The 18947-nt window shown below is 45.3% G+C and overlaps 1 protein-coding gene across 4 annotated transcripts in view; it reads left to right on the top strand.

Annotated features, from left to right (window-relative positions):
- Nucleotides 1-7420: 7420 nt before the first annotated feature.
- Nucleotides 7421-18947, top strand: part of PTBP2 (polypyrimidine tract binding protein 2) — a 63512-nt gene continuing 51985 nt past the window's right edge. For all 4 annotated transcript variants that reach the window (XM_066353518.1, XM_066353517.1, XM_066353516.1 and 1 more), the window contains exons 1-2: nucleotides 7421-7532; nucleotides 8631-8661. In XM_066353518.1, the coding sequence (XP_066209615.1) occupies nucleotides 7525-7532; nucleotides 8631-8661 (39 nt within the window). In that variant the 5' untranslated portion in view covers nucleotides 7421-7524. The remainder of the gene's footprint in view (nucleotides 7533-8630; nucleotides 8662-18947) is intronic.

Below are 18947 nucleotides of genomic sequence, written 5' to 3'. Positions count from 1 at the left end.
GTTTTAAAGTGGAAATCTAACCTCAAACCATCTCTATTAATAACGCATTTTGATTAAATAGTTGCATAAAACAGACGTTTTTTAATTAGAAAATGATAAATACACCCAAATATCACTCCAAATTAGTGGTTTTGTTTGATATTTAGTTTTACTAAGTGAGTACTTTTTTCTTACAATTATTATTAAAAGTTAATAGGCATGTAAGCATATTTACAATATAAAATATTACAAATGTTTTTATTATGCATTTATCATATTATAAGTGTACTATTGTTGCAATGAATAAAACACTTATTTATGATATTGTTTTCTCCCATTTATTTTTGTCCTCCTTTTCATTGTGAAAACGTTGGTCACCTTACTCTTTAGAACTTCCATCCCGTCTACTTTGTGGGACGATAAATCAGTTACGCCAAACTCCTCTTCTTGTCGGATGGCCTTTCTTTATTTGGAGATGACTAACTGGCTCTTTGCTGGTTGTCCCCAGGGTAAACAGCCCCAACTCCTTCAAAACCTGTCTTCTTGGAGGTGGGTTCCTCATCCTTCACTAGTTCAATGGTTAGTTTTCTTTCAATCGTCTGAAAAGAAGATCTTGAGCAAGGGAAGGAACTACGGTGAGAGGGCGCTCAGCACGCTCTAGGCGCAGCCAGGAAGGCTGGTTGGTCCACAAAGAATGACAGGGGACAGAGGACCAGATCCTGCAGCAACTACAAGCCCTTTGTAAGGACCTTGGCATCTGCCGAGAATGAACTCAGGTTCCATTTCAGGATCCTGAGCAGAGGAGTGACGTGAGTTTGCTATATATATATATACATTCCCTGGCTCCTATGACACTATGACAAATAAATGGTTGGGAGGCGGGAGATTCCGTCTCCCTGGGCTGCGCCTGTGATTTCAGTGGGGCGGCCGGGCGTGGATCCCAGCTCCCTGCTGGTACAGTCGTGCCCATGGAGAGGGAGAATGGGTGATCACCACCATCATGGAATGACGGTCAGATTCAAGCTGATTGATCCAGCCCTCGACCCACCCCTGGGGTCAAGGGAATGCCTTAGGTTCGGACTACCAGAAGCTATCACTGTGGAAAGGGAGCGATTCCTTTGACTAACTGACACCTGGCGCTGGAATGGGGGCCAAAGTCACCCAGATTTCACGGCTACTCCACAGGGAGAGAATAGAGCGAATGTTGGGCTGCCCACCATGATGATACTGCCCACAATTATCCTGGTGTAACTGTTACTGTTTTCTTTTTTTTTTTTTTTTTCTTTTTTTGTATTTTTTTGAAGTTGGAAACAGGGAGGCAGTCAGACAGACTCCCGCATGCACCCGACCGAGATCCACCCGGCATGCCCACCAGGGGGCGATGCACTGCCCATCTGGGGCGCTGCTCTGTTGCAACCAGAGCCATTCCAGCGCCTGAGGCAGAGGCCACAGAGCCACCCCCAGTGCCGGGGCCAACTTTGCTCCAATGGAGCCTTGGCTGCGGGAGGGGAAGAGAGAGACAGAGAGGAAGGAGAGGGAGGGGGTGGAGAAGCAAGTGGGCGCTTCCCCTGTGTGCCCTGGCAGGCAATCGAACCCGGGACTCCTGCACGCCAGGCCGATTCTCTACCACTGAGCCAACCAGCCAGGGCTGTTACTGTTTTCTTAACCTTTATTCAAAGGGTAAAATAACGTTTGGTCAAAATTTGAGTAGAACACAGTAGGACTGCGACATCATTGAGGGAACTCCCATTTTTTCGTTAACTACCCTAAGATTGTAATAACTCGGGTTCAGTGCTTCATGATTTTTATAGGATCTCTCAGCGAACGATATGTCCCCTTCTAGGCAGAGTGTTTATGCAACTGATTCTTGAAAACCTAAATAAGAGCGTTTACATTTGTATTCCTGCTGCAATTCCTTCCAGTACCATTTAGAATGCTGATTCCACCTTCCTAATTTAAATTATCATCATTTGCAAATTTAGTAAACACTGCATTGTAAATATAAATAAGAAAAAAAATCACATCTCTTTACCCTTTCTTAAAGGGATACCCTTTTTTAAAAAAAACTATAATAGAAAATGGATGTACAAGGTGAGTCGTCATTGACTAAAGTGACAATGCCCAACAGAGACATCTACTACAAAATAATTCAAAGACTTAACCAAATCCGAACTGTTTTCAGCTCTCATCTCTTAATTTTTCATTGCCGACGTTAGGAAACAAATATATTGAAACGACTTTGAAAGCTTTAGAAATGTTAAAAGATTTGTAAAAGCTGACGGTTGCCATTTCTTCCGTCGGTCCCTTTCTTTGTGAAATTATCGCGGAAGAATTTAGGGCTGGAAGAGTTAAGTCGTTCCAATGAGCCTGAGCTTTAAGACCTGTATTTTTATTCGCAAATCCCTGGTCCTCACTTATCACGTATGCGGCTGTTTTGCGGAGGGCTACATAAACGGTAATACAGTTTTTATAGTATTTCACAATAAAATACTATAAAATTATAATATTTCTAATATTATCAGGCAAAATGATGCCGTGTCCTTTGTAGTTAGCATTCCCCACCCCCCATCTTTTCCTTTTCTGTGCAGTTTACTTTTCTCATTCTTTCCCCTGGTTTAGTTCTTTATACGTGATCGTTTGAAAAAGTGCTGATCCACTCAAACCATTGTGTTCTCCTCCAAGAATAATCCTCGTTACAGGCGCAGTGGCGGGAAGACCGCGGCTGGGCGGAGCCGCTCGCAGTGAGCACGCCGAGGGGCAGTCACGTCTGCCGAGTACCAAAGAGGCCCTGTGCCCGCCGCCATCTAATCCTTCCGTCCTCAAATGTAAGGTTTATTTTCATCAAAGTAACGCAGGCCCATAGCTTAGAAAGTAAATAGTTGCGGAAGATTTATGCAATAGACAAAAGCCAACCTATGCTTTTCTTTCTTTCTTTTTTTTTTTTCTTTTGTATTTTTCTGAAGTTAGAAAGGGCAGTGGCAGACAGACTCCCGCCTGTGCCCGACCTGGATCCACCCGGCATGCCCACCAGGAGCCGTTGCTCCGCTGCAACAGGAGCCATTCTAGCGCCTGAGGTGGAGGCCATGGAGCCATTCTCAGTGTCCGGGCCAACTTTGCTCCAATGGAGCCTTGGCTGTGGGAGGAAAGGGGAAGAGAGATAGAGAGAAGGGAGAGGGGGTGGTGGAGAAGCAGGTGGTCACTGCTCCTGTGTGCCCTGTGGGAGAATCGAACCTGGGAAATGTACACACTGGACCAACCAGGCGGGGCCACACAATCTTAATTTTATTAATATTCATCGTTTCCGTTATTATGATGCAACTATTTTTTTTTTATAACTGAGCCATAGTGTACTATGATATTTCTTTACAACTTTTTTTATTTATTTTGGAGTTCATTTAAAAACTTTTTGCCACGTATCTTAAGTTTTTTCCCTAAGCATTTTAACAGCACTGCAAAATGCCGCTCAATGGATTTAGACATTTTTAATCTCTAAACTCCGTGTTCTTTTCTTGGAGACGTTTTTCCTGGAGCCCTCTGATCTCATATTGCATTGGACTTGAAGGACTGCTGCATAGCTGCATAACTGCATAGGTACATAGCTGTATGGCTGAATAGGTGCATAGTTGTATAAATGTATATGAGCATTAGTGCATAGCTGCATAGGCTGCAGCAACTACGAGCCCTTTGTAAGGACCTCGGCATCTGCCGAGAACTTCTTACTAGGAGCACAGGTGCATAGCTGTAAGGATGAATAGGTGCATATGTGCATAGCTGTATAAATATATATGTGAATTGGTGCATAGCTGCATAGCTGCAGATGTGCACAGCGGTGGGTTATGGCCTTCTCTCTCAATATTTAATTTATTTTTCTTCTCTTTTATGTTGGATCTCGGGTCTCCTGGATCTCACCTCTTCTTTACTGATGTATTATTCCCTCATTTTGGAAATATGTCTTCCAGAAGATTTCAAAGAAAAAATGCACAAGGAAAAAACTTTTTGATATTTAGCGTATGTATGAGTGTCTTCTATTTTTACATTATTGATAGTTTCAAAAGCAATCTTTTATTCTTGGGCCTCAGGGAGTTTTGGCAGGTTAGGAGGTAGGTGGACATTAGCAGGTGAAGAAGAGGATTTTAATACAGTTTGCCTTGAATTCCCTGATTATAAGTGAGGCTGGGCCTTTTTTTTTTTTTCTTACTTTCCTGTAATGTTTGTTCATTTTATATTCACATATTTTACCCATTTTTTTAATTTGGTTACTGGCCTTTGACATTTTTATTTGCAGGAACTCTATATAAAATAAATCAGCTCTTTCAAAAGGATAGGAATGCAAATATATATATTTCCACAAGGACTCAAGGAACTGAAGGACAATTTGATAGCGTGTTTTGAGATTCAAAAGGTACACCCAGAAATTTAATATTCTGTGTTAATCCAGCAGGTATATTTCACACATGTGAAAAATGACTTAGAAACAACGATATTCATTGCAAAACTGATTGTAAACAGCAAGATTGGAGGCATCGAAATGTCCATCAATGAGATCTAGTTAAGCAAATCATGGTATACTTATTTGGTAGAATATTATGCAGCCATACAAAGAAAGGCACCTCTAAATGCACTCATAAGAAAAGACCTGTAAAACATATTCCGTAAGCTAAGAAATAATTTGCAGAACAGAGTGTACTATGATTACTACTATGGAATAAAAAGAAAACCTGGCCAGTTGGCTTAGTGGTAGAGCATCAGCCTGGCATGTGGATGTCCTGTGTTTGATTCCCGGTCAGGGCACACAGGAAAAGTGACCATCTGCTTCTCTACCCCTGCCCTTCCCCCTTCTCTTTCTATCTCTTCTCCTTCTCCTTCTCCCACAACCATGGCTTGATTGTTTGGAGTGAGTTGGTCCTGAATGCTAGGATGGCTCAGTGGCCTCTGCCTCAGGTGCTAAAGGTAGCTTGGTTGTGGAGCAATGTCCCAGATGGGCAGAGCATCCTGCATTGGGGGCTTGCTGGGTAGCACATGCAGGAGTCTCTCTGCTTCCCCGCTTCTCACTTAAGAAAAAAAAAATACATACCAAAAATTTTACCTTATTGATTCTATAATTGTTCCCCTTCCTCTCATAAGAAGAAAGTGTGGCATGAAAAAGTGCCGTAAGCCAGCTGAGAGGTGGGGCTAGGAAGAAAGTCAGAGCGTTAGGATCAAATCCTACTTTCTCGTTTTATTGCTCAGACATTAGGCCTCATTTGGCTCCGGATACACTGAAATTTAGAATTAATCATCATTCATATAAGTGTAAATCTCTGTAAAAGGTCAAAACGTTTACCATTCAGAAAGGAAAGAACAAATCACTGTGCTAAAAAAATAAAAAAGATGTGTATGGAAATAATACTGTACGGGAGCTTCATTTTTTATCGCCTTATTTTGTTAGGAATCCATAAACACTAATATAATCTTGTCACATATTACAAAGGTTGGCCATCTGCTGATGTTGAGATTAATCATCTAGCCCATGGTTAACTCATAAAAACCACACAAATTTAGACTTGGATGGGGATTTGGAAATTTACCTATGACATTTTCTCAGATTTATACCGCTAGATACTAGCCAATCTAATTACTTTAGTGACATGTTTAACCTTTGTGAAAATCTCTATATAGATTTATTTATATGGATATGGTTGGCTGTTAAAGATCCAAGAGCCCAATCTGTGACCACTTCTTTTTCAAGTGGGTAATTAGAGGTAATGAAAATAACACGGATGATGATAGGGCCCTTGACTTACCGTGGCCCCTCACTGGGCTGGGAGGTGCTTTTGGACCTCACAAACATTTAGGATGAAGGCCCAATTTTTCATCCTGTTTTCATTTCCAGTGAAGGAAACCTGTTCCCGGAGAAGTTAGTGTACATGCCTGATGTCCTGCAGCTACAAGGAAACCGCTCAAGTATGAACCCGTCTTTAATCAACATGACTTTGCGATAAAGACTGCTGCATCCATCTCATTCTGGACTCCATAATTATAACCTCTGCTTCTGTTTCATTCCTTATTTCACTGTATTTTATGTAGGACGTTTGTATCTTGACTTGTAAATAACCTTCCATCTTTTCTAGAAAGTGATGGGTTGAAATAAGCAAGCCTATTGGCTATTGTTTGTAGTGTTCTATTTTATTAGGAGAAAAAAGAAAAGAAAATGAAATGTGTTTTTGTGAACACAAATAATTCTTTTCGCCACGGAAGGACAGGGCTTCCCCCCACGGCACAGTTTGTCTTTGCCAAGATAAAGCCATGGCCAATCAATCAATACTGACTGAGTCAATATGGGGAATACAGAGAATTATGGTCGAGTCCCTCCTGCCCTTTGGGAGCTTACATATTTAATTGTTGAGTGAAAATACATGTACAAAACCACAAATTCGTGAAAAGTGATTATTAATGGCGCTGATATGGGTCCTTTATGTATCATAAATCAATGTTTAAGGCAAAGGGAAGGCATTGCAGGAAATGGCTTTATTTTTTAGGATTGCCAATCCCTGAGATAAATCAAGAATTCTAAATTTTTAAGTGTGTTGAAGAGTTCTGTAGCAAAATATTTGGACAAGGAGCTCTTGAAGGTCTGTCCATCTTCATATAATTTATTAGATGAACCAGGGTTATCATAGGGTTAAGTGGCTTGCCTAAAGGGGGCACAGGAACACCCAGAGTGAGTATGAGGTGTCACTGGGGAGTGACAGGGAATAATTCTCATTTCTCTGGGTCAGACATGCGTGTGTGTGTGTGTGTGTGTGTGTGTGTCCAGGTTGCGAGTGAAGGTGGACGAAAGGAAAAGGTACAGACCAACCAGTCCCCACTGAGCGTGTTTTCCAAAGTGGCTGCCTTTTCAAACTTGGTTGAGTCTCTGATAAGAACGTCCCAGCTGCTGCAAACGTAACACTCCATTGGGGACCAAGAGACGAGGCGTGGGGTGCGCTGTGGTCCTGCCCCGGGTCGGCCATGGGGGAGCCCCTTCTCTCCCGCCCTGGAGCACAGGGCGCACCTGCGCGCCCCCTGCCCCGGGCTGCTGTGACCCTCTCCTCCACCGGCCCCCGAAGGTCCCCCAGGAGGCGGGAGCCACGTGCGCCCCGGGCGTGGAGCACAGGTGTCGGGAGGGAGCGGCCGGCGGGCGGTGGTCCCAGGGCGGAGCGGCCCCGGCCCCGGGTCAGGGTCAGCACGGGCAGGGCCCGCAGGTGCCGGGTGGCACTGGCCGGGCCACGAGGTCGCGGCGGCCCGGGCGGGGGAGGGGCGGGCGCTGGGGGTGGGGCGGGCGCTGGGGGAGGGGCGGGCGGGCGCTGGGGGAGGGGCGCGCCACGTCCCCGCCGCCGCCGCCGCCGCAGGTGCGCCCGCCCGCCCCTCCCCCGCGCGGCGCTCGGCTCTTTCCGCCGCTCGGCCCGCGCGCCCGCCGCTCCGCTCGGCCATTTCCGTCGGGCCCGGCCGCCATTTTGTCGCCGCTCGTGTGTCTGGCTGGTGCGCGGCTCGGTCCCTGGGAGCGAGGCTTTGTCCGGTTCGGCAATGGACGGGTAGGCGCCGGGCCGGGCCGGGCCGGACCGCAGGGCCGGGAGGGGTCGCCGGGCGGGGGCGCCCGGGCTGGGGCTGGACCGACCCCGCGGCCTCCCGGTGGGGTCCCCGTCCCCGCCGCCCCCTCGCACACACCCCCCGCCGCCCCGGCCGCTCGGGCACCGGGCGCTCCAACCGGGCCGGGCCGGGACCGGGGACGGGACCGGGGGGCCCCACGGGGGGCCCCGGGCGGACGGGTGGCCCCGAGCGCGGCCGGCGACCGGGGGGCCGCGGGGCCGGGGCGCGGAGGCCGGAGTCGCGCGCGGCCTGGCGTCCCCGCTGTCCCCCCGGGTCACCCCGGTCCCGTCCCCGGTCCTCTCGGGCGGACGGCGGGGCGGCGGGAGCGCGGGGCCGCGGCCGGGGGAGGGGCGGCGTGTCCCCGCCTTTGTTGTCGCCGGAGTCGCGTCCGGGGGCGGCGGGCGGGGAAGGCCGTTGGGCGGCGGGGACCGTGGGGGCCGCGGGGACCCTGTGTCCGGGCGCGGGGACCCGGGGGCCGCGAGCGCGCGGCGGGCAGCACGGAGGCCGCGACGCGCCGGCCCCCTCCCCCCTCCGCGCCCCTCCCCCAGCCCCACGGCACGACACTCAACGGCCGGGGCGCGCGTGGGGGCGGGGGGCGCGGACGCGCCGCCGCGTGGGAAGGGCCCGTCTCAGACCCCGGCGCCGGGCGCGCGCTGTGACCACACGGTCCCCCCGAGCGCCGATGGCACAAAAAGTTGGCGGGGACAAAACTTGGGTGATTTCTCCCGAGGAAGTTGCGTGCCCGCAGGTGAGCGTGGGCCGGGCGGCGGGACGCTGTGCCCGAGTCCCCCGCTTTGTGCCCAGGGCCTGGGGGTGGGCGGCCCCTCTGTGGTTTCCAAACACCGGCCCCGCGGGCGCTTTTTGTTTTGTCCCTTTGGGCAGTGGCTCCCTGACTGCCCTGTGGGTGGGGGTCCCTCTGAGGGTCGCCTGTGTCCACCTGCATCGAAGGGGAGGGCTCCCGAGCCGCGGCCGGCCCTGCACGGGGCCAGGGGGCACCGGGGCGACCAGAGCCAGGGGCTGACCCTCCTCTTTTCTCTCCACAGGATTGTCACAGACGTTCCAGTTGGCGTGAAGGTAGGAAAGGATGGCTTGATGGGACTAGTGAAAACTGGCCGGGGTCACTGTGAGCGTCGGGCCCGGACACGGTCACACAGGTTTCGCACACGGGGCTGCCACCAGCGAAACCCGGCCGGGAAGAGACCCCTCCTTGAAGGGGACCCCGGAGTGTGTGGCCTCAGGGCCCCCCGCCAGCAGTCTGGGAGAGGGCGCGTGGAAGTCGGGTGGGTGGTGCGGAGGAAGTTCTCGAGAGCTTCCACCGGGGCTTCTGGGGGACAGGACGCGCTCTCCCGACTCTCCCGACTCTCTGAGCGAAATGGTGGCTTTATATGGGCAGATACGGGATTTGACCGAATCTAATTTTATTAATCTGAGATTTTTATTTATTTTTTTACTCTTGTTCTGTCTTACGCAGACGGAGATAGTTTTGCCGATAATAAGCCACATTCGAAGTCATTTAACCCTGACCGCTATAAAGAAACTTGTTTAGGCAATTAGCTTCAATTTCGGTCAGAAGTTCAGAGCTGGCCCGTCTTCCTACTAAAGGAAGGGAGGACGGCGGTAGGGAGTGTTTGGGCTCTTTTCCTCGAGATGGAGTGTTTCTTCCAGGAAAACGACTCATTCTTTAAACCTTCGTTCTCCTGCTTGGGCCTTTGGTTTCCTCCCCCCTGCACGTTCTGCGTCCTGATGAACATCCAGTGTTCTGTTCTCGAGCTTGTCTGCCCTGTCATGGCTGGTCCTTGCCTTGTAGCTGTATTTTCCAAGCCTAGATCAGCAGGTCCTCAAATAACGTCGTTTTTTTTAAAAGGCTGATGGAATGCCCTAGGAACCTAACTCGTTTATATCAGTCTGACAAAATTGGTTTCCTTACACATTTTGCTGAAAGTTCCAGAACCCAGTAAATACATTAGGTGAGAACTTGGTACACTCGATAGTTGCTGGATGTTGTGACATTTTCCTCTTTTAAGTGTGAGTCTGGTCTCAGTCTGGTGATGCTCTCTGCTCACAATAGTTTTTGGAATTTTCAAGTTTCATCCATAACTGGTAGTCCTCAGAGTACGTTTGCAGATACTTGATGTTTTCTGCCCTCTGCTTTACAGTGAACTAGATACTCATCCGGGCTTTAATTTTTAGGTTTTCTGTTCAGTTCATATTATGTAGATTGGGGGCGAAGTGATGAGCTTTTTGGGGGAAGGCATATTTGGCAGTGGTGTTTTCTAAGCTGAGATGGATGAAGATTTGAGATGGGAAAATAGCTCAGGAGCGCAAGATGTGGAGACTGGTTACCACGCAGACATGTCCTCTGCAAGTGCGTTTTGTGCAGGAATGAATGGTAGGACCCGAGTGGCCCCCTGTGGTGGGTGAGGGGAGGAAGAACACCTTAGGACCCGGCTGGGATGTCGAGAGAAGTGAGGCTGGGTGGATGTTGGGACGAGCTTCGCTGGTTACACCAGTGTGCTGTAGTAGTCGTTTGAGGGGAGGATATTAGAAAGTGGTATAAAAATGATTGCCAGCTTTTTTCCGCCCATTATTAACATAAAAGTTTGAATAACTAGTCACGTTGCATAAATGAATTTCTAGGACATTGGTTAAGAACTATTGCTTTGGCATCACACCCCTGTACAAGTAATTAAACTTCCATAAATTTTTTAAGAAATGAAAGTAATGTGAATGGTTAAAAAGAAATTCAGAATGCACAGTATTTTCACTGATTCCAGACATATTTCTTAGGTATAAGTAATTATATTAAAATATTTCCAGTGTTTTTTCTTTTTCACAAAATTATTAGTTCATATGTTATTACACAAACATCCGTGTTTATTTACACATGTGGATTCGTGCCATGTGTGCTGGCCTACATCTTGCCTTTAAAAACATAGCTTTATTGGGATATTTGATGTGAACTATACACTATCCATGTTTTGATATATGTACAGACTGTGAAACTGATACTTTAACCAGGATAATGACATACCTCCCCAAGTGTCACTTTGCCCTTTTGAAATCCCTCCAATCTGCTTTCTCTGCTCCAGCAACCACTGGTGTGCGTACTCTCCCTATAGATGTTTTCTTTTACTAGACTTTTAAATAAATGGAACCACACAGTATGTACCTTTTTTTGGTATGCCTTATTCCACTCAGCCCAATTATTTTGGGATTCGCCCATGCTGTGTATCAATAGTCTACTCCTTTTTGTCGCTTAGCAGTATTCCGTCGTGTGGGCACGAGGCAGGGTTTGTTCATTCCAGTCTTGGTGGTTCCTGCAAGTGAAGCTGCTGTGAACGTTGCCGTCCGAGCCTGTACGTGGGCGTTTGTTCTCCTTTCTCTGGGGAAAGGTCTATGGAGCTGCTGGAACAGACGGTAGCACCACATCTAACCTTTTAAGAAACCGAACTATTTTCCAAAGTGGTTGTACCTCTTTACATGGCCACTGGCAGCCGGTATGATTTTCTGTTCATCCACATCCTCTCCAGGGCCTGTTATTGTCAGTCTGTTTTGATTACAGGCGTTCTAGTGGGTGTGAAGTGATAATCTCTAGATAGCTGTCAATTGGTAGTTGGATCTAGAGCAGTGGTAGTCAGCCCTGTCCCTACTGCCCACTAGTGGGCGGTAGCGGAGAGCAACCAAAGTATAAATAAAAAGATAGATTTAACTATAGCAACTTGTTTTATAAAGATTTATTCTGCCAAACTTAGCGAAAATATGACATAAAGTACTTGGTAAGTAATTATTATTATATGCTTTAACTTGCTGTAACTGCTTTATAAATTTTATAAAGTAAAGTTACTTCCCTACTTTATAAATCACCATTACTGTGGAGAGAGTGGGCGGTTAGAAAATTTTACTACTAACAGATACAGAAGTGGGCGGTAGGTATAAAAAGGTTGACTACCCATGGTCTCAACTCTAGAGAGTATCTGATGCTCTCTCTGTTTGTATTTTGTAAGTAATGATATCTTTTTCCATTAGAAGACATCCTTGATTTTGTATTATTTTATTTATTAACTTTTGTGTGTACATATGTGGGAGATGGTGTTGTCAAGAATATTTTTTGTAACAGCTTTTCCTCACCTTGTTGGTGCACGGCACAGTCTCTTCAACAAACATCTGTCCATCGATGTTCTTCAGGGCTGTCTACAGTTACTTCAACTTCACATGATAGAACTGCAATGTTCTATCTAACAAATGAGCATTGTTCTTCAAGGCTGTCTACGAAGATGTGCCTCTTACAGTTACTTCAACTTCACACGATGGAACTGCAATGTTCTATCTAACAAATGAGCATTGTTGATGGTGGAGGAGAATGTTTTTCAATGGAGATTTTGTCTCAAAATTGGGTGATTTGTAAGGAACAGATTAGGGTTTGGTCTCTGTCATACTGACCAGATAACCTCTAAGTTTCAGTTCTGCAGATTTTGAAATGGGCATAATAGGACCTATTTCAAAGGTAATTTTGAAGATTAGGTAAAATACTCCATAAAAGATTTGGCACAGAACGGCACACAAGCACTTAAATGATGATGGTTATTACAGTTTTTTACTGTAAATCTGATGTGGAAGGAGCATTTCAATGCCAGCCAAATATGATAAATAAATTTTTTTTTTCAAATTTTTTATTTATTTTTTATTTATTCATTTTAGAGAGGAGAGGGAAAGACAGAGAGAGAGAGAGAGAGAGAGGAGAGACAGAGAGAGAAGGGGGGAGGAGCTGGAAGCATCAACTCCCATATGTGCCTTGACCAGGCAAGCCCAGGGTTTCGAACCGGCAACCTCAGCATTTCCAGGTCGACGCTTTATCCACTGCGCCACCACAGGTCAGGCTGATAAATAAATTTTTAAGGGAGTCCGGAGTACAGGTTAAAAATAGTTGGTCAGATAGCAGTAAAGAGAGAATTAGTGAATTAAAAAAATAAAAATCACTTAGAATTTAGCACAGAGCAATAAAGAGAAGAAAATAGAAAGGTTAAAAGATACGGAGGAAAGCAGGATAAATTCTAACGAATATCTAATTGGAGTTCCAGAAAGAGATAAAGATTGCAGAGAAGCAAAATACAAAAAAAGCTCAAGACTGATGATTGTCCAGTACTGGTGAGTTATATGACGTCTTAGATTTCGGAGGCACGGGGAAACCTAGACACGTCACAGGAAAAAGGCAGAACTCCAAAGACACAGAGAAGATCTCTCCTGCAGCCCGAGGAAAAGGCAGTTCCCAAGACAGTCGAGACCTGGAAAGGCAAAGTGCTTCTCTAGCAACATGGGCCTCCAAACAGATGGTGAAAATAGTACAGGTGTCTCTTCAAAGTGTGGAGAGAAACCATCCACCCTTACCGCAGAGTCAGCTCAGTTACTGTTGAGGAGAAGAGCAAAATAATGACATTTTCAGAAACCCTCCCATTTCTGCCCTCTCCAGAAAGGGCAGGTGAGGACATCTGTAACAGACCCACTGGAGGAAGAAGGCCAGGGACTCCAGAAAGGAGGTTGAGGTTGGAGAAATGGTGTTCACCAGGAAGCTGGTGAGCCTGAGGGTCAGTTTATTTACCATTGTACATATGAGGAAGTAACAGCAGTGGTTGATTTGGAGTTTAAAGGAATAGACGTAAAAATACTAAATTTTAGCGCCACCTCAGTGGCAGACTGACTGGAGTCCAAGTGTGGTCTGGAGCCGGGCCGTCTGTCGGGTGGCCAGCCACTGCTCTGTGCTCGCCGAGCCGACAGGTGCCCGGTCTGCATGGAGAGTGCGCGTGGGTTTCTGAAGCGTGGCAGTAAGAAGGTCATTTTCATATTCATTACACATTGAAATAATAGTATTTTGAGTTAAATAAGTGTTTGTTTCACCTCTTCTTTCTAACTTTTTTAACTGACGGCTGCAGTAAGTTTTGTAAGATGACGTATGTTGCCCCATTCCCTTGTCTTGGACAGAACCATTCTGGAGGGTAAGAGTTCTCAGTCCAAAGAGATCAGATAAATTTACGGTTTAAAGTTATAAGGGTGGGCACAGTAAAAATAGGCATAGAGTGTTTAACTTCTAAAATATTTGGGGGCAGGATGATTAAAATTAAAGATGGATAATCCAAAAGAAGTCAGCCAAAAAAATAAAGAAAGAATAGGACACCAAGTGAGCTCAATGTAATGGTGTCAGAGAAACTGGGAGCTTCCTCTGAACCTGTAGAAGTAGAAATGGACTCCGGGTAGGGCCCTGGATCTCTTCTAACCCCGATCGCCTCCCGCAGTCCCCTCTGTAGGGTTTAGGGCTTCCCCGTAGGAATTCGGGGGGACAGAAACATTTCAGTGCATAAGGCCCTGCATATACTTCCTCCTCACTTCCCACCCCAAGTGAGCACTATCTTAATTTGGTGTTTGCTTTTTCAGTGAAATTTTCTGTACTTTCACTACGTGTATTTATATATTTCCTTATCTTAAGCAATATATAGTTTTTTGTTGTTTTATTATTGAGAGGCAGAGGATAGACTCACATGCGCCCCAATTGGGATCCACTGGGCAAGCCTCCTACCCGGCAATGCTTTGCCCATTTGGGGACCCTGTTAGGCAACTAAGCTATTCTAGCTCCTGAGGCGATGCCATGGAGCCATCAGCGGCCGACTTTCTCAAACCACTTGAGCCATGGCTGCTGCAGAAGGGGAAGAGGCAGAGGGAGGGAGGGAGGGAAGGAAGAAGAAGGAGGAGGGGGAGGGGGAAGAGTGGAGAAACAGATGATTGCTTCTCCTGTGTGCCCTGACTGGGAATCGGACCCAGGACTTCCACAGGCTGTGCCAACCTTCCAGGGCCAAATAGCTTAGTTCTGTGTGTTTAAACAATATATGTGTACTATGAGGCTGTGTGTTTTCTATAATTTCCTCTTTTTCAGTTCTTTCTTAACCTAAGTTTATGTTTAGCTATAATTCATTGATTTTGCTCGTCATAAAACATAGTTATATGAACATCCTTCTGACAAATACAAGTTGTTTATCTTTTCCTGTTACAAACTGTGGCTAGAAGCATTCTTGTGCATATTTCAATATATGTTAAGACTTAGAGTTTCTCCACAAGTAGAATTTGCTGGACTAGAGGTTTGTGTCTACTTTCAAGTTGATTGGATATTGGCATGTTGCTTTCCTAAGGTTGTGCTATTTTATACTCCATTAACAGTGCACGGGGATCCCTGTTTCTATACATCCTCTCTGCTAATTGGCATTGTTGAGCTCGTTAATATGTACATGTACGTCTGTTGGAATCTTGTTTTAATTTAAATTCTCTGAGTATCAATGATGTAATTTCTTAATTGGACATTCATGTTTCTTTGCTGAATGCCTTTTCATACGGTCTATATCCAATTTCTTTTTAAGGTAGTTTTTATCTTTTTCGTACTGGTTTCTAGGAGTTTTTACATATTGTGGATACTAAAACTTTGTTAGCTATACATGCTACAGATGACTACTTCCTGTCTGTGGCATTTGTTTATTTATTTATTAGTGCTTTTCATATGTTCCCTGACTGGGGCTCGAACCAGTGGCCTCAGGGGTGACCTGGTGCTCTGGGACATCACTCGATCCACTGTGCCACTGTCCAGGGCCTGTCTGTGGCTTTTTTACATTGATGACTAGAAGTTGAAAATTTTAACATCACATGTATGTTTTAGTTTTAAGAAATATTTCTTTAACTGAAAATTTATAGACTTGTGGATTTTATTTTGAACATTTTTAAAATTTTGGTTTTCACACGTAGGGCCTCAGTCTGCTCGGGACTGAAGTTTTCTGTGGTGGAGGGTAAAGGCTGGCTGTGTGACGTCAGTCCCGAGTCGTCTGTGTTTCCCACGGGTCTGCAGGTGTCCGTTGTCAGGTGTGTCCGTACATGCAGGGCCCGTATCTGCGCTCTGTCCTGTGTTCATTGTCTGTCTGTCCCTGTGGAGTGCATGGCATCCTCATTTAGTTGTAGATCACAGTAAGTCTTAGAATCTTGTAAACTTCACAACCTTGTTCTTTAAACTTGTCTTGGCATTCTCTTTACTGTATACTGAATTTAAGGTCACATGGCTAAATTCTTTGAAGACTGGGTTTTGATTTATAGTTGCACTTAAATTCTAAGTTAATTGGGGGAATATTTGCATTATCAGTAAAATAATATGGCAGTGTTTGAGTTCAGTGGCATAAAACTATAACATTTCTTTGAAGAAATTTCCTCTTTCCCCTTGATATTTTCTCTAATTATAAAAAAACATGTTTAATGCAGAGAACAAAATGATTTAGGCAAAAAGGAAAATAAGTCACTACAAATATTGACCAACTTATGACCTATGCAACTTAAGACTATTCGACTTGACAACCACAATCGCTAGCCACAACTGCTCCACGTCTGGCAGCTCAAGCATTGCCCAGCTGGGCATACGGCCCTGCAGACCAGCTTCCGGCAGCACTACCGTCTCCACGTGCACCATTTCAACTGTTATCCCAGACTCGGTGCAGCGATTTGTGTTTTGTGTCTTGGATATTTTTCATCAAACCCCTCCCAAGATGTCCACCAAGAGGAAATTGTCTTTGCAAATATTAAACCAGTTGCACTGGTAATGCAGTGTTTTACTTAAACCTGACGAATGTAAAAGTAAGAAACAAAATGGTGTAGAGATGATACAAATGGCATAAAATGAACAAAGGAAATTATGATATATAATAATAATGAAAGAAAATTATGATAAAATATGACTTAAAGATTTTTATAACATCATTTCATAGTATTGTACATCATTGGTCCCTAACCCCCGGGCCGCGGACCAGTACCGGTCCGTGGGCCATTTGGTACCGGTCCGTAGAGAAAAAATAAATAACTTACATTATTTCTGTTTTATTTATATTTAAGTCTGAATGATGTTTTATTTTTAAAAAATTACCAGATTCCCTCTATTACATCCGTCTAAGACTCACTCTTGCCACGTGATACATTTATCCGTCCCACCCTAAAGGCCCATCTGTGAAAATATCTCCTGACATTAAACCGGTCCGTGGCCCAAAAAAGGTTGGGGACCACTGCGTGTACATATAGCCTACTCAGCTTACGCGGTCTGTCGGAACCAGTTGTGGTCGTAAGTCGAGCACTAGCTGTAGTAATTTTATCAGAGCTAATCAGCATGGCATGTGTTTTCTGTCCTTTTCCCTTACACAGCTGTAAGGGAAACACTGCTTTGACAGACAGTTTCGTTCCTTCCAAAGTTGGCTTCACTTAGTTGTTCAGTGCTTTCCTGGAAAGTTATGTTTTGCTTAGTTTCAGATTTCTCAGAACTCAGGTAGCGTTTTGACTGTTCTCCTTTTTTATTACTGATATTGATCGCTTGTATTTTCTTCATTTTCTCTTTTTTCAGAGACATTATTTTAGTTGTCTTTTTAAAGAACCAACTATTTTTTTTGTTTCAATAATTCACTAATTTTTGGTTTTATCTTTTCTGCCCATACTAGATTTATTTTATTATTACTGTTTGTCCACTTTAGATCCTAAACTCATTTCCTTTCTTGTTTAAAAATGCATTAAAGAGCCTGACCAGGCAGTGGCACAGTGGATAGAGTGTTGGACTGGGACATAGAGGACCCAGGTTTGAAATCTCGAGGTTGCTGGCTTGAGTGCAGGGTTGCTGGTTTGAACGTGGGATCATAAACATGACCCCATGGTCACTGGCTTAAGCCCAAGGTTGCTGGCTTGAGCAAGGGGTCACTCGCTCTGCTGTAGCCCCTCGGTCAAGGAACATATAATAAAGCAATCAGTGAACAGTGAAAGTGCTGCAATGAAGAATTGGTGCTTTGCATCTCTCTTTCTCCCTGTCCTGTCTGTCCCTCTCTCTCTCTCTCTGACACACACACACACACACACACACACACACACACAAATGCATTCAAGGTTAAGAAAGACCAGATACCTTTGGCAATAAATATTAACTTCTAGAGTTCTTTCTTTTTTTATTGAGACGTACTTGACGTATAACATGTTAATTCCAGGTATACAACCATGATTTGCTATAAATATATACAGTATATTAACAAGTTTAGTCAACATCCATCACCATACAAGCTAAAAATTTTTTTTCAGAGCTTTTAAGATTTACTATCAACTTTCATATAAACAATGCAGTACTATTAGCTGTAGTTACCGTGCTATACGTTACATCCGCAGAACTTTTATTTTTTAAATATCTTTCTTGTGTTTACAGTATTTTGTTAATTAAATAGATCTCGTGTCTTGTAACCGCAGGTTTGTACCTTTTGATCACCTTCCCCCATTTGTCCCATCCTGCCCTTCCCTCCATACCCTGCCCCCCCTTCTAACTTGCTGGGGTGACACTGGTTAATAAAATTAGATTTCAGGTGCACAACTCTACAATCCATCGCCTGTGTGTTGCATGTGTGTTCGCCACCCCAAGTCACTCTCCCTCCATCACTACCCCACGCCCCCACTTCCTCTCCTGCGATCCCCCACACTGGGGTCTCTGTCCTCAGGGTGTGTTTTTCTTTCTTTTTTTTTTTTAAGATTTTTTTATTTATTCATTAGAGAGAGAGAGAGAGAAGGGGGAGGAGGAGCAGGAAGCATCAGCTCCCATATGTGCCTTGACCCAGGCAAGCCCAGGGTTTTGAACTGGCAACCTCAGCGTTTCCAGGTTGATGCTTTATCCACTGCGCCACCACAGGTCAGGCTGGGGTGTGTCTTTCTTTGCTTCATCCCTTTACCTGTGTCCTCCAGCCCCACCCCGTGCTCTCTGACTGGTGTCAGTCTGTTGTCTCAGCCTCTGCCACCCGGATCTGTTCTCTGTTGCTCTAAGTTCTCTTTTTCTTTCGTGCTCACATACATGTGAGGTCACGCGGTATTTGTCTCCCTGACTGTCTCTGCTGAGCATAGTGCCCTCGAGGCCCATCCATGTTTTCACAGCAGCAGGATTTCTTTTTATGGCTGGATAATATTTCTGTGTTTGTGTGTGTGTTGCATTTTCCTTATCTGCTGGAGGACATTTAGATTGTTTTCGTATCTTGGCTATTGAAAATAATGCAGTGAGCATGGGCGTGCCGAACGATATCTTTTTGAGATAGTGACTTCATTTCCTTTGACTAAAGACCCAGAAATGTTATTGTGGGATTATATAATTAATTGTACGTTAATAACTTTGAGCAACCACCACACTTTTCCATATTTGCTGTACCAGTTTACATTTCCACTGGCTGCATAAGGGTGTTTTCTCCATATCCTCATCAGCACTTGCAGTTTCTTCTCTTTTTGAAAACAGCCATTCTGACCAGTGTGAAGTGATGCCTTGTGTGGTTTTGATTGGCATT

The sequence above is a fragment of the Saccopteryx leptura genome, chromosome 11, assembly GCF_036850995.1.
Source record: "Saccopteryx leptura isolate mSacLep1 chromosome 11, mSacLep1_pri_phased_curated, whole genome shotgun sequence".
NCBI lineage: Eukaryota > Metazoa > Chordata > Mammalia > Chiroptera > Emballonuridae > Saccopteryx > Saccopteryx leptura.
Note: the sequence above shows the minus strand (reverse complement) of the source record. Positions and strands in the feature narration are given on the sequence as shown.